The sequence below is a fragment of the Mus caroli genome, unplaced genomic scaffold (genome assembly GCF_978045245.1).
Source record: "Mus caroli unplaced genomic scaffold, Mus_caroli_1 scaffold_11, whole genome shotgun sequence".
NCBI classification, from domain to species: domain Eukaryota; kingdom Metazoa; phylum Chordata; class Mammalia; order Rodentia; family Muridae; genus Mus; species Mus caroli.
This window is the reverse complement of record NW_028227266.1, coordinates 85,733,877-85,746,804: the sequence shown is the minus strand read 5'-3', so window position 1 is coordinate 85,746,804 and position 12,928 is coordinate 85,733,877. Positions and strand designations below refer to the sequence as shown.

Sequence of the window (12,928 nt, the reverse complement as noted above, 5' to 3'; positions counted from 1 at the left end):
CTAGAGCCCCTTCACATTCTTCCTTTTAGACTGTATGTAATTTTACAGTGGTATAAGGTTTGTAGGGTGAAGGACTTTGGCCAGCTCCAGCATGGTGAGCATGGTTCTGCTAGGCTTTAACCTTCTCCCCAATTCCCTCTGCCTAGCTAAAAACCACTCGATTACATTTCTAAAGCTAGCCTTCAAGGTCTATCGCCCCTCCTTTTTAAAAAATTATTTTATTTGTTTACATTTCAAATGTTATCCCCATTCCTGGTCTCCCCTCTACAAACTCTAATCCCCTATTTGGCCACTTTCTCCTCCTGATGCTGACAACCAAGGTCCAGCTATAAAGAATTGAAGTTCCGCACTCAAAAGCCCAGTTTGGCTCACCTAGTTAACATGCCCAATTAAAATTAAATACTTGTCTTAACACAGGATTTCCCCTTTTACCTTAATAAACTGCTATTTTCCTATGTGCCACATCATCTATCTCCTTTCTAACCAGAGGCCTTTGTTCCATTCTGGACAAACCCCTCCTCCCTCTCCCTTGTCCCTTTCTTTTTTTCCTTCATCCTCTATCTCCTGTCTTTATCTCTTATTCTCTGCCCTCTGTTCCTCTGGGGTAAATAAATCCTTTGTGCTAAGGACTTAGTCTTGGGGGTCCTGAGCTGATACCTTACCTTTCAAAGGGAAAAGACTTGAGTCCACTACTGGGTTTGAAACCCTACCAAAACTCACCGATCCCTAAGCCCAAAAGTCCACCAATTCCTGGGTTTGGCTTGAAATCCCACTCATCCCAACCCTGGAAACCTCTCCCCTGGAAGACTCCACCCCCAAGAAGCCCTATATAAGCCTCACCTCCCACTCAGTGCCCTGCTGTTTCTCTCCATAGTAGGGGAAACCATCTTCTTGTGCCTCTCCCAGTAAATCTCTTGTGTGAGATTTGTTGTGCACTGAGACACTGTGGATTTTTTGTTTTTGTTTTTGTGTTGTTTTTGGCTCTGGACTGCTAGGACACTGTGACATTTGCACTGAGGCTATCATCCACTGGGGAAGCCTTTCTCCTCGGCGCTCTAACACATACAAGGTTGACCTTGAAACCGCACTAATATATTTTTTGAAAAGTAAATCATTCACATATTATATCATCTCAGTCATTATTGAAAACATGTTACTTGTTTAAAATCTCTGGATGTCACCTATGATTCCATACCACCATTGGACTGTTTGAGAACCAGTATTTTTACATCAGTTCCCTATTTACCATAATACTCCTTGTAGGATCCTATTATCCTTATAATTTTTATAGCAGCTTTCTCCCTGTCTTTTCTATTGTGTGACATTTCCCAGGGAGACTTGAATGAACATGTATTCACCCGGGATAGTGCACTAATGACAGACCAAAGAAATTATTCCACCGAAGTCCAGTTTATTGAGCCAGTGAGTTTATTGGGATTACTTACAGTAATATTAATGATAGTTACTTACAGCAGTGTGGGTAACTCAAAGCAGTTGCTTCACTGAAAAGCCTATCCCAGCACAAATCACCACGCATAGAAGCTGCATCACTGAAACTCCTTGTACCACTTATTCAGAGCTCTGCCGGCAATTGTTCCTGTGTAGATAACCTTGGGGAGGGGAATCATGAGAGTTTTATAAGTTTCAGGAACTTCCTAAGCCTTGTGAGATTATTTACTTCCTGAAACTTAGAACTTTCCTTTACTTCTCAAGCCTTAAAGAGTCTACCACCTCCTTGAGTGGGAAATTATAATTCCTAACAGTGGAAGCTAACTAGACCCACTCCATCCCTCTTTCTTTTCTTCTTGCCACACTTTTCTTCCTCATTGATTTTTTTTTTCAAAAACAGCTTGATTTCTAACTATTATTTACTTCTTTCTGCTATGTTGAACTGTTTTGTAACATCCATCCTGGGGTGGAGGGCAGCTACTTAAACAAGGATGTAAACAACTAAAAAATAGCATCAATAACTCCCAGAAACTGACCAGATTCACTAGGTTCTGCCCTGCCAGAGTAAACAATAAGACCTGAGAGTCGCTTCTCTCAGAGGAAACATAGCCAAGCTGCAAAGAAGTCTCTTAGACCAGACCTACTGTCTTTTTATTTCCTCACAAATCTCTCCATTTCTTTTTTTTTCTTTTTTTCTTAGATATTTTCTTCATTTACATTTCAAATGCTATCCCAAAAGTTTCCTATACCCTCCCCCTGCCCTGATCCCAAACCCACCCACTCCTGCTTCCTGGCCCTAGCATTCCCCTGTACTGGGGCATAAGATTTTCACAAGACCAAGGGCCTCTCCTCCCATTGATGGCCAACTAGGCCATCTTCTGCTAGATATGCAACTAGAGACACAGCTCCGGGGGGTACTGGTTAGTTCATAATGTTGTTCCTCCCATAGGGTTGCAGACCCCTTTAGCTCCTTGGGTACTTTCTCTAGCTCCTTCATTGGGGCCCTATGTTCCATCCAATAGCTGACTGTGAGCATCCACTTCTGTATTTGCCTTGGCACAGCCTCACAAGAGACAGCTATATCAGGGTTCTGTCAGCAAAAATCTTTCTGGCATATGCAATAGTGACTGGGTTTGGTGGTTATATATGGGATAGAGAAACATAAACCAGCTGAGCTGCCCTGAAGAGGTTTAGTCCAACTGAAGTACCTGGAAAGGACACTCTCTAACTTGTTGAGCTGTCTGTAGGCTGTGCAGTGTGTTCCAGATTTCTCAGGTTTCAAGAGCTGTCACCCATGTTGGATCGGGTCTCGGTGTGCAGTTGTATTTAAGTCATTTCTGCTCCTGTAAGTAATGTCTCACCCATCTTCCCATAAGTAACTGTCTTAGCCACTGTTCTATTGCTGTAAAGACACATCATGACCAAGGCAATTATTTAACTGGGGGCTTGCTTACAGTTTCAGAAGTTTAGTTCATTATCACCATGGCAAGAAGCATGGCAGTTGCAGGCAGGCTCTGGAGCAGTAGCTGAGTGCTACATACCGATCTTAGGTAGAGAAGCAGGTGGGAAAAGAGACAGATGGAGAAAGACAGAGATGGAAAGAGACAGAGACAAAGACACTGGGCCTGAAGTGAGCTTTAAGGCCCACTCTGAATGATACACATGTCCTCCAACAAGGCCACACTTAATAAGTTTCAAGAAGTGCCACTCCCTGATGGTTATATGAGTATATGAGCCTATGCAGGCCATTCTTATTCAAACTACCACAGTAACCCCAATAAAACCCGCTGGTTCACTAAGCTGGATTTTGATGGTATCTAAACTTTGGGATACAGTTGGTTTCGTATCTGGGGTGAATAGATGAGTGTGGCTTGTCTCCCCCAGGAAAAGTTTTGTCACATAAGATTAAGTTTTCTTAAGGTTGATGCTTAATAGTTATTCTTTTCCCCCTCTTTTTTTTTTTTTTTGTTAATTGTTTTCTTTGCATATTTTAGAAAGGGTCTTTGTACATTGGTCTGGCTGGCCTGATGTTTACAATGTAGCCCAGACAGGTTTCCAATTTGTTGCAATCCTCCTGCTTCAATTACTGAGATGCCACTCCCTGGCAGTTGGGAATCAAGGAATAGCACATAGTCATACCGTACAACAGACCTCACACAAGAGGTTTATTGGGAAAGGCACAAGAGTGTGGCTGCCCCTGCTGGGGCTAGAAGCAGGAGGGAGGTGAGTACTAGGTTTATATAGGGTTTCTTGGGGGCAGAGGTTTCCTGGATGGAGATTTTTAGGGTGGGGATTCGTGGGATTTCAAGTCCTGAGCTTAGAGTGAGAGCCCAGAAATTGGGTTTAGATGGGTTTTCAAACCTGGAAGTGTGCTCAGACCTTTTACCCTACAGCCTGTAGACATTTTACTCCACACTGTGTCCAGCTTCATTCCTAATATAAGCATTTTAATATTATACATTTTCTTATAGTCAGCGCTTTTTCTACAGATAGTACATTTTGATATGTTGCATTTATTTTTATTACCATTTAGTTGAAAGTAGTTTAATGTTTCTGTGTGGGAATATTAGATCTATGGGTACGCTGAGTGTGCTATTTAATATACTGATTTTTTTAAAGATTTCTGTTAATGAGTTTGACTCAACTGTAGGGGGAAACCCCCATAATTTGTATGACTATAATTCTTCTGAAATTATTGAACCTACCTTTATAGTGAAGAATATTGTCTACTCTGGAGAATATTTTATAAGCATTTAAAATAATGCATTGCACTATTGCAGGTTAAAGTGTTCTATATTATATGACAGAGTAAGTTAGGGCTATTTTGCATCATACATACCCTCAATAGTTTTCTGTCTACTTACCCTATCAATTATAAATGAGACGATGCAGAACTCAGCTCTAATTGTGGATTTACTATCGCTCCTTTTGCACCATCCTGTTTGAAGTTCTGTTCCTAGATGGCTAAACATATGGAATTGACTGTTGATGAGTTTTGTTGTTATGCAATGTGCCTCTTTCTTCCCATTAACATCCCTACTATAAAGTCTACCTTAGCTAATACCAATATGGCTCCTCCAGCTCTTTATCAGATATGCTGAGTTCTCGTTTACTTGCAATAAAATTCACCAATTCTATGTGTTCAAATTCATACTGTTGTTAACGACCACCTTAGTCATGATATAAACCTTTTCTATCATTTTAAATAGTTTTTCTTTTGAAGTCAGTCCCCAATCCTGAATCTGGTGTATTTTCTGTCTTGAACTTAAACCTTTCTTACTCTGTTACATAAATGGATCAAAATTGTAAATAACGTTCTGGTGATTTGGCCTCTTTCATGAAGCATCGTATATTTGAGATTCATCCACGTTGTTTATTTCTGTCTTGTTACTGCTAAGTAGTATTCGGTTGTGTGGATATACCATGTTTTCTCTAGCTATTTATCAATAGGCTGGTTTCTTCCAATGTGGGGCCATTATATAAGCTGCTACTAATTTTGAGTGAAAGTTTGAAGAGAAAAAATGTGTTTCTGTTTTTTTTATTTCCATTGGGTAAATACTGTGCAGGATTGTGGGGGTCATATAGTAACACGTATGTAACTTTTTGGTGGTGGTCTTGAGCTTTCTTTCTTTAGTCAACAAGGTTTCAAATTGCTGCCGGGATCAGCCCCAGCAGTCAGGAAGTTATGATTGGGTATTGAACTCCGGACCAAGAGAAAAACTACAAGGCAGTGAAGAGTAAAAAAATAAAATAATGACTGCCCTGAGAACATGGGCCCAGGCCCCGGCCAGATGACCTAATTCCCAGGAACTTTTGGGAAAAAACCCACAAAATGTTTCAATGTCCCAGGTGCCTTAAAGTAAATATCCGCCCCTAGACTTCCCCTATTTCCTCTCCGATCCTCCCCCTAGGTTGTGTTTTTTGCCTTTATCAGCCTTATGGAAAATAGGGTCATGGTCAGACTCCTCTACCCCTGCGTGGTGTATGGGTCTCGACCTCAACATGCTGGTTTGTGTGCCATTAAAACCTCGTGTGTTTACAGCAAGCTTGACTGTTGTGGCTTTCTGGGCTCGTGATCCCTAAGACTTGAGTGAGGGTCTCCCTTGGGGGGTCCTACAGCAGAACCTTGATGTGTGTGAGTAGGCGTATATGACCTTGGGGGACTGAACAGAGGTCACCTGCGTAAAGCCAGAAAATATGTCAGGGAAATACCTAAGGGAACTTATGATCTTAACCGTGGGAATTTAAAAGAATAGTTAAGACAATGACCTTTACAAATGTCAACTCATGAAATTATTAACCGACTCCAATCCCATGCAAATAACACTCGACATTCAAATAATATAAGACGTTCCGACATATTTAAATGGCAAAAATTACAGTTTAAGGGTGCAAATGATTACAAGACCAGTGTAATCTGGCATTCAGCTAATTGTTTTGCTACTTGTCTATACCGCATACCTCAGTATTGGTTTAAGGCTAAAGCGGCTCGAATTACCTGCCCGCTGGGCTCCCTGTTGTAACTGAGACAAGATGAGCAGCCTCAAGGAGCTGAGGGTGCACAGGTAACAGTCGCGTGGCCACAGAATCTGACATTTCAAATCGCCCTGCCCATCTGGGCCTCTGCTGCGGAGGACAGGCACGCTTCTTAGGAGAAGGGGCTGGGCTCTGTTGGCAGCGCACGCCGCTGCCCTTGCCTCGGCCTTCACAACCCTCCCTCTCCCCAGGCCCACGCCCGCGGCGATCCCAGAGCATCCCGCAGCTGCCCGGCAGGTATGCGCGGCGCGCGCGCACCAGGTCCGCCTGGGGACGCAGCGGGTGCGCGCGGGGACGCAGGGCGCGCGCAAGAACGCGAGCTCTAGAGCCGCGGCGCCCCTCCGGTCCCACCCCCTCCTCCGCCGTCGCCCGCCAGGGATGCTCGCGTGCGGCCCTCCTCGCGTTTAAAGCCGCGGCTCCGAGGGGGGCGGCGAGCAGGAGCGACAGGGAGGGGGCCGCTGGCGTTCTGCAGAGGACTGGCCCGGGTTCGTCGGCTGCCGTCACCTGACTCGTCGCAGGCGCTCCAGCTGAGGTGGGGGCGGGGATGGGGACGCTGCGCGGAGCGCTAGAGAGACGCGGCGGCGCTGGCGGAGGCGGCGGCGGGTGGGGACCGCGGGGACCGCGGAGCTGAGACAGGGGCCGGGCCGGGGCTACAGGCATCGCGGCCCGGGGACACCAGGGCGGCGCGTGTCTGCACCCAGCTACCTCCCGCAGCGTCCGGGCTGCGGTGCTCCTGGGGCGGGGTGAGTACGCTGGGCCGCACGGGTCCCCTCCCCTGCTCCAGGACCGGGGGATTCGAGGGATAATCCTAGGGCGCGGAGAAGGGCAGAGGCGGCCGGGTGACAGCTCGGTGGCGCGTTAGCGGCCGGGCGGGGCCTGGGCTGTCCGCCCTCTGAGATCCGACTGGAGAAGGGTGAGGCGCATCGCGGCTCTAGGCGGCCCGGCTATAGGGATGGAGGGCGAGGGAAGAGGAATCGTTGCTGCCGCCGCAGCCCCAGGACAGAAAGGAGGTGGCCGCGGCCCTGCGGTGCCGTGGGAGACACGTTGCGGCTCGGGGCAGCGAAAGGTGCGCGCTTCTGGGCGCGGCGTCCAGAGTAACCCCGACGCGCACCGGGTCTCGCACCACCGAATAGGGTTGCGCGGACAGTGCTGCTTGACAGGGGGCGAAGCCGGGATGTGGTGACCGCTTCAGGGTGTGGGAAAGCGGGACCGTGGCACGATGCAAGGACTACCCTGGCTGACAGCCCTGGACCGCGATGGACCAAGAGGCTTGGCGCGTCGCTGGTCCCAAGAGGCGGTGCCAGGGCGGGGTCGGCGGAAGAGAGAACCGCCGAGCGGAGGGAGCAGGCAAGGCCTGGCGCTCCAGCTAAGGCGGTGCGGGTGAAAGCCGGACCATCTCCTCTTATTTCCTGCAGAAGAGGAGGCGGTAGACGCGGCCGGTGAAGATGTCGGGCCAAACGCTCACGGATCGGATCGCCGCCGCTCAGTACAGCGTGACTGGCTCTGCTGTAGCAAGAGCAGTCTGCAAAGCCACCACTCATGAGGTGATGGGCCCCAAGAAGAAGCACCTGGACTGTAAGCATCCTTTTATATAAGCGGGACATGCGCGTGGCCATAGGGGCTCAAAGGCCGGCGGCACGGCCTTGGCAGTCTGTAATACTGCCAGAAGCCTTGGGAACTGGCTCACCATTGGGTCGATCCTGAGCTCCTGCCTCTGGCCTTGGAGGTGTCCCCTTGGATAGGCCCTGAAACCTTGTCTATCGAGCCATTTTTTCCTTCTGATGACCTCCAAGAGCCTAGAGGAGGAAACACACACACACACACACACACACACACACGGTTGCATAAAAGTGTACATTTGGGCTACATCCTTTTAATCATTTTTTTCTCCACTCTCTGTTAGGTTAAAGGAAATGAGGGGTGGCAGGGTCACAATGGGGAGACAAACAGACAGAGAGATTGATGGGTGGGTGGATGGCCACTCTTGACACTAATTTCTTAAGAGCATTTTGGATAATTGTAAAATCCTGCTTTTTCCTCTGCTGTTACTCAGGATTTGTGTGTGAGTGTGGGGGAGTGTGCGCGTGTGTCATATGTCACTACACTGAGCTGAACTGAAATAAATCCAAGCTATTGAATGAGCAGATAATGGCGATTTCATTCTGAACATCTTGGCACACTTCCTTTGTCCTGTTCTCAGAAAATGCTGGGTGGGATAACTGGTCAGCTCACAAAATGAATGTCCTCTCCTCATTAGAGGTGGTATAGTTTTAGATGAAAACATAATATTTAATACATAATATTTCCCATGATCATTGGCTGGAGAAAGCTTTATTCTGGTTGGGGAGCTATATATTTCTGTAGTTTTTCATGCTGTTAGTATAGTTAGTCTTTTGCTACTGGAGGGGAAAGTGATAACTCAGAAAGACTTTAACCTGCTTTTGGCAGTGAGTATCCCCAAAGGCTACCCCAAATAGTATTCTACAGTCTCTCTACATCTGTTTGACCTGCTTAGACTCCTCTGCCCTTTGTTGGTGCTCATTGTTAAATGTCACTCTTGGCACAGAAACACATTTGCCCGTGCTCATATTCCCACCTCACTGTCTTGACCTCTTTTAGTTTGTTGGTTTTTTAAAATTTTTATATTTTATTTTCTTCAACCCTTCTTCTGTCTCTTGTGTTGCGGAGAAAATGGCAACCCCACCATTCCAGTCAGCCCCAGCCCTCTCCTTTGCCATGAGCAGAGCTTGAGGAAGCTTGCAACTGGGCTCTGTCAGAGCTGTCACATGGCATTGGAGACTTTTCTGTCTAGAAGTTTATCTGAGGGGGAGACATTATTACGTTTTTCCTGAGGGCATGTTTAAGAAAATTTATTGATGACAGTATAATGTGTTACACATGGAGTACCAGGTAAGAGAGGCTCTCAGGGCCAAGACACCTAACAGGAGTAGGAATTATAAATTCATGACCAGCTCCTTTTGCTGCAGCATGCTGAATCATTTAGCCATCTTTCCATCAGTTTCCCCAACTCTGGGAGGCTGACTCACGGTTCTGTCAACCTAGAAAATGTTCACGACCGAAGCTGTTTAGGTGACAGGTTTGCTTTTGATGATAGACGAGTGCATTGATACATGTCAGAGAGCATCCTCAGGCTTGACCATGTCAGGTTCACAGCATTCAGATAAAGACTGCATCCCCCCATCTGATTAGTTATCTTATCCTCATAGGTCAAACACTTAAACGTGTTTGGAAATAGGTTATTTCCTATACCCCAGCCTATGTCAATGAGTAGAGTACTTTAGACCATATGGATCATGGTCGAAGATTCCATATTAATGGAAACTAGCTGGAATAGGAATGATTTTGAATTATTTGAATAATTATATGTTATACTTCCTTGTGCTGGCTACTGAGCTTTTCAGCTGGGCTGGCAAACCTCGGTTGCCTTTTAACCGTGGCATTTAACTGCCGTCTCTGGTTAGAAACATGTTCTGTTGTGAAAGTAGGAAGAACATACAGCCTAACCCTTCTCATCTGCAAAACACCGTGCATGAATGGATTTCACAACTCATACATACATTTTAGTCTCCATGAAAATTCTTAATTCAGTCACTTTAAAAACTTGGAACAGGATCCAAGTTCTGAGGAGTACGTTTAGGGGCTCCTTTTTATTCTTTTATCTTCCCATTAAACCATCTTCCCCTTAAACTTAGACTTTGGGTGGAATTTGGAAAGACAGGTATCACCCTGCTGCTATGTCTTATTACTCTAATGAGACTGGGGGAAAATGACTATTTAAATTGTGTTATGTTCAGAATTTTTTGTAAAGTTCCTTTAAAAAGCAGTACTCTCAGTAGTTAAGAGACGGAGTTTGGGCTGGAGGGATGGCTCAGAGGTTAAGAGCACTGACTGCTCTTCATGAGGTCCTGAGTTCAATTCCCAGCAACCACATAGTGCCTGATAACCATCTATGATGAGATCAGGCATAACCATAAGCAGAACACTGTATACATAATAAGTTAAAAATTTCTAAGAAAAAAAGAGGTGGAGGTAAGGTGACATATCATTTGTAAAGTGCATTAATCTTGTTATTAAGACATGTGATGGGTGGGGGAGACATGTGAATATGCTCCCTAAGTTTGGAGACACTGAACCGTACCAATAGTTGTTGTTTTAGTTTTGAAAGCATTCAATGTTGATTAGAAGGAAGAGTACAAGACAATTTGGTAGTTTGAAGCAAAACTGCATGGTGAGTTTGATTTGATGTGTACATTTTTAATTTGGAGTTTTAGTTGGGAAATAACAAAGAGAGTTTAGGATTGTGTGATTGTCTAAAATATTGGATTCATTGCTCTCAGAATCATCATAAAATGGAGATTCAATATTAGAATGCTGGCTTCAAAACTAATAGTTTGGGATTAAAATACCAAAATTGTTATTGCTAATTTATGGTTATTATGTAGTGTTGCTTAATAGTGTATGACTTGTGTGTTTGAAGGGACGAATCATTAACATTTGGGGGCAGCTCTCACATGGGGAAATGTGCTGGGAGGTAAAGTTAAATTCTCAGGTTTTTTTCTTTCTTTGTCCACATATGGCGTTAGTTCTTGAACCCAGAGCCTTGTGTGCGCTGGGCAAGCATCTGACTGCTAAGTGCCATTCCTAGCCCCAGCTTTCCATTTTTCCACAGCAGTATATTTCCTGAAGGGAGAAACATTCACAAAACCATCCACATAGTCAGGAGCTATGTATTAAATGTTAGAGGAATGACAAATTTTAGTAACCCAAATAAAGAGTATATTTTATTGTGTATTTTAGATTATCTAAAAAGTTTCATTCTATACCCTACCATCCAATAATATTGTGGCCCCATGTACATATTTAGATTCAAGACTTAACCAATACCAGTTTTCTGGGCTGGCATATGCAACCTTAGTTCCTTTTAATTTCTTGTGTGCATTTGGTAGCATATAAAATGCCCAGGGCTTCGCAGGCATTCATCTGTTTGCTTACCACTGTTTTACAGGACAGTGGGGTTTCCTCCTCAGATTTGTAGTTAGTCTAAAAGCTAACCCAAGTCTAATAATCAAGTAAAAAAAAAACCTTAATAGGCACCAAGTATTTAACCAAGTGCTATGCCTAGGTTTAACAAAAATGCAAAGTTGTTACAAAGTAGCATCTGCAGGAGAAATTCAGAATGCATTGTATCCCTGGTGTAAGAGTCCTTCCAGTGGCTAGTGCCAATGCATGATTCCTATATGTGCCATTCTAAGTACCTGAACTAAGATAATCACAATTCAAACTCAAGTGTATCACCAATAGCATCAAGCCAGAGCTAGGTTGGAAAGCCCATTTGCCTACCAGCAATCTTATTTTGTTTCATTTGCATTCTTGAAGATTTTTGAAAATGAGTTCACCCTACATAAAAAGCAGGTGATTCAAGCCTTGAATCTGCTGGGAAGACACTAAAATTTTATTCATCATTCTCTTTTCCCCTCAAGCCCCCAAACTCGTGTTCTTTACTTATGCTAGTATATATTTACATGCTTAATATATATAAACTATGTTTTGATTTATAGAAGTGCAATTTGAGGCCGGTGTGGTGGTGCATGTCATATTTCCAGCATTTAGGAGGTCAGAGCAGGAGGAACAGTTCAAGGTCATCCTAGACTACATAGCAAGGCCAGATGGGTCTACATCAGATCCTTTCTCAAAAGACTAAAAATAAGAGAAGAAAAAAGAAATGTAACCTGCACTGTTACAATGGATACTATATTTGTACCAAATGTATCCTTTACATACTGAAAGACATGAAGATTACTGAATAAAGTTAGGTAGGATCATATGTGAAAGATACTGAGTACATTGTATAACATTCAGTGTAAGTATACTGACTGACGAGGATATTTGCCTTTGACTAAGTTGTTTTGACTTAACTATTTGCTACTGTCTGGACACACTCTATTATTTCCTATGCCCAGATGTATTCTGCCTTCTAGATTTCATCAGAAGGTTTAGTCCAGTTCTGAAGATGCTTTCAAACAGAGAATATCACTTTCTGGGTACTCGAGAAGGGATGGGGGTTATACCTATCTGAAAATCCTTTAATCTGACTACCATTTGTATCACAAATCCCAGAGGAGGCTTGGCATTCCAGGAGGGGAGAAGAGAGATGAAGCGAGGTTGAGTGGCTGCCAGGGAGAAGCAAAGAACCTTAGCTACAGTTCACTGAGACTATAGACATGGCTCTGCTTAGTTTCAGTGTGTGATACTTTGATTCACAAGCTTTAAAATAAGGTTAGTTGTAAAATATTTAAGTCTTGGGTAATGGGAAGGACTGTGCTTTTTAGAAGTGAAAAACCATGAAACAGGTTAACTGGAACAGTAGGGCTTTTCTTTTTCTTTAAAAAAAAAAATGAATTTTAGCCGGGAGGTGGTGGCGCACGCCTTTAATCCCAGCACTTGGGAGGCAGAGGCAGGTGGATTTCTGAGTTCGAGGCCAGCCTGGTCTGCAAAGTGAGTTCCAGGACAGCCAGGGCTATAAAGAGAAACCCTGTCTCGAAAAACCAAAAAAAAAAAAAAAGAAAAAAAAAGAAAAAAGAATTTTAAAATTCTTATTGTTGGTTCTAGAGGTTGGACCCAGAGTCTCATACATGCTAAGGATATGTTGAACCACTGCGCTATATTCCCAGTCTTTAAAAAACTGATTCATGCGTGCTTTTCTAGTGACTCAAACATGGAAGAATATATAAAACTAAGAAGTAGGTATACTGATACTGATATCTTAATTGCAGTATTAACATAACACTCTTTATAATAAAATCTGGAATTTTAGTGCATTGCTACATTAGTTTTAACATTCACTTAACAGCTCATAAATATTTCTCTGTGATTTTGTCTTTATATTAAGTTATTACATCTTTCTTCTAGCTTTCTACCATGA

At 44.0% G+C, this 12,928-nt stretch overlaps 2 protein-coding genes across 6 annotated transcripts in view; one reads left to right on the top strand and one right to left on the bottom strand.

Moving 5' to 3' along the window:
* Positions 1 to 1,424: 1,424 nt before the first annotated feature.
* LOC147002084 (uncharacterized) lies at positions 1,425 to 6,645 on the bottom strand. The gene is made up of 2 exons (XM_085828320.1): positions 5,948 to 6,645; positions 1,425 to 1,610 (listed from the first exon to the last, which is right to left on the bottom strand). Exons 1-2 carry the CDS (start codon positions 6,643 to 6,645, stop codon positions 1,574 to 1,576), a joined length of 735 nt encoding a protein of 244 aa, XP_085684446.1. The 3' UTR covers positions 1,425 to 1,573.
* The window catches only part of Snap91 (synaptosome associated protein 91), a 116,212-nt gene continuing 109,584 nt past the window's right edge, over positions 6,301 to 12,928 (top strand). For 4 of the 5 annotated variants that reach the window (XM_085827817.1, XM_085827816.1, XM_085827815.1 and 1 more), the window contains exons 1-2: positions 6,525 to 6,728; positions 7,401 to 7,560. In XM_085827817.1, the coding sequence (XP_085683943.1) occupies positions 7,431 to 7,560 (130 nt within the window). In that variant the 5' untranslated portion in view covers positions 6,525 to 6,728; positions 7,401 to 7,430. The other variant, XM_085827814.1, reaches the window with a different exon arrangement.

Coding starts and splice junctions, on each gene's coding strand:
- LOC147002084 (XM_085828320.1), bottom strand. CDS start 6,645: ATGCCTGTAGCCCCGGCCCGGCCCCTGTCTCAGCTCCGCGGTCCCCGC. Junction 1,611..5,947: donor ACAGGGAGCCCAGCGGGCAG/GTAATTCGAGCC, acceptor CCCCTCCCCAAG/GTTATCTACACAGGAACAAT.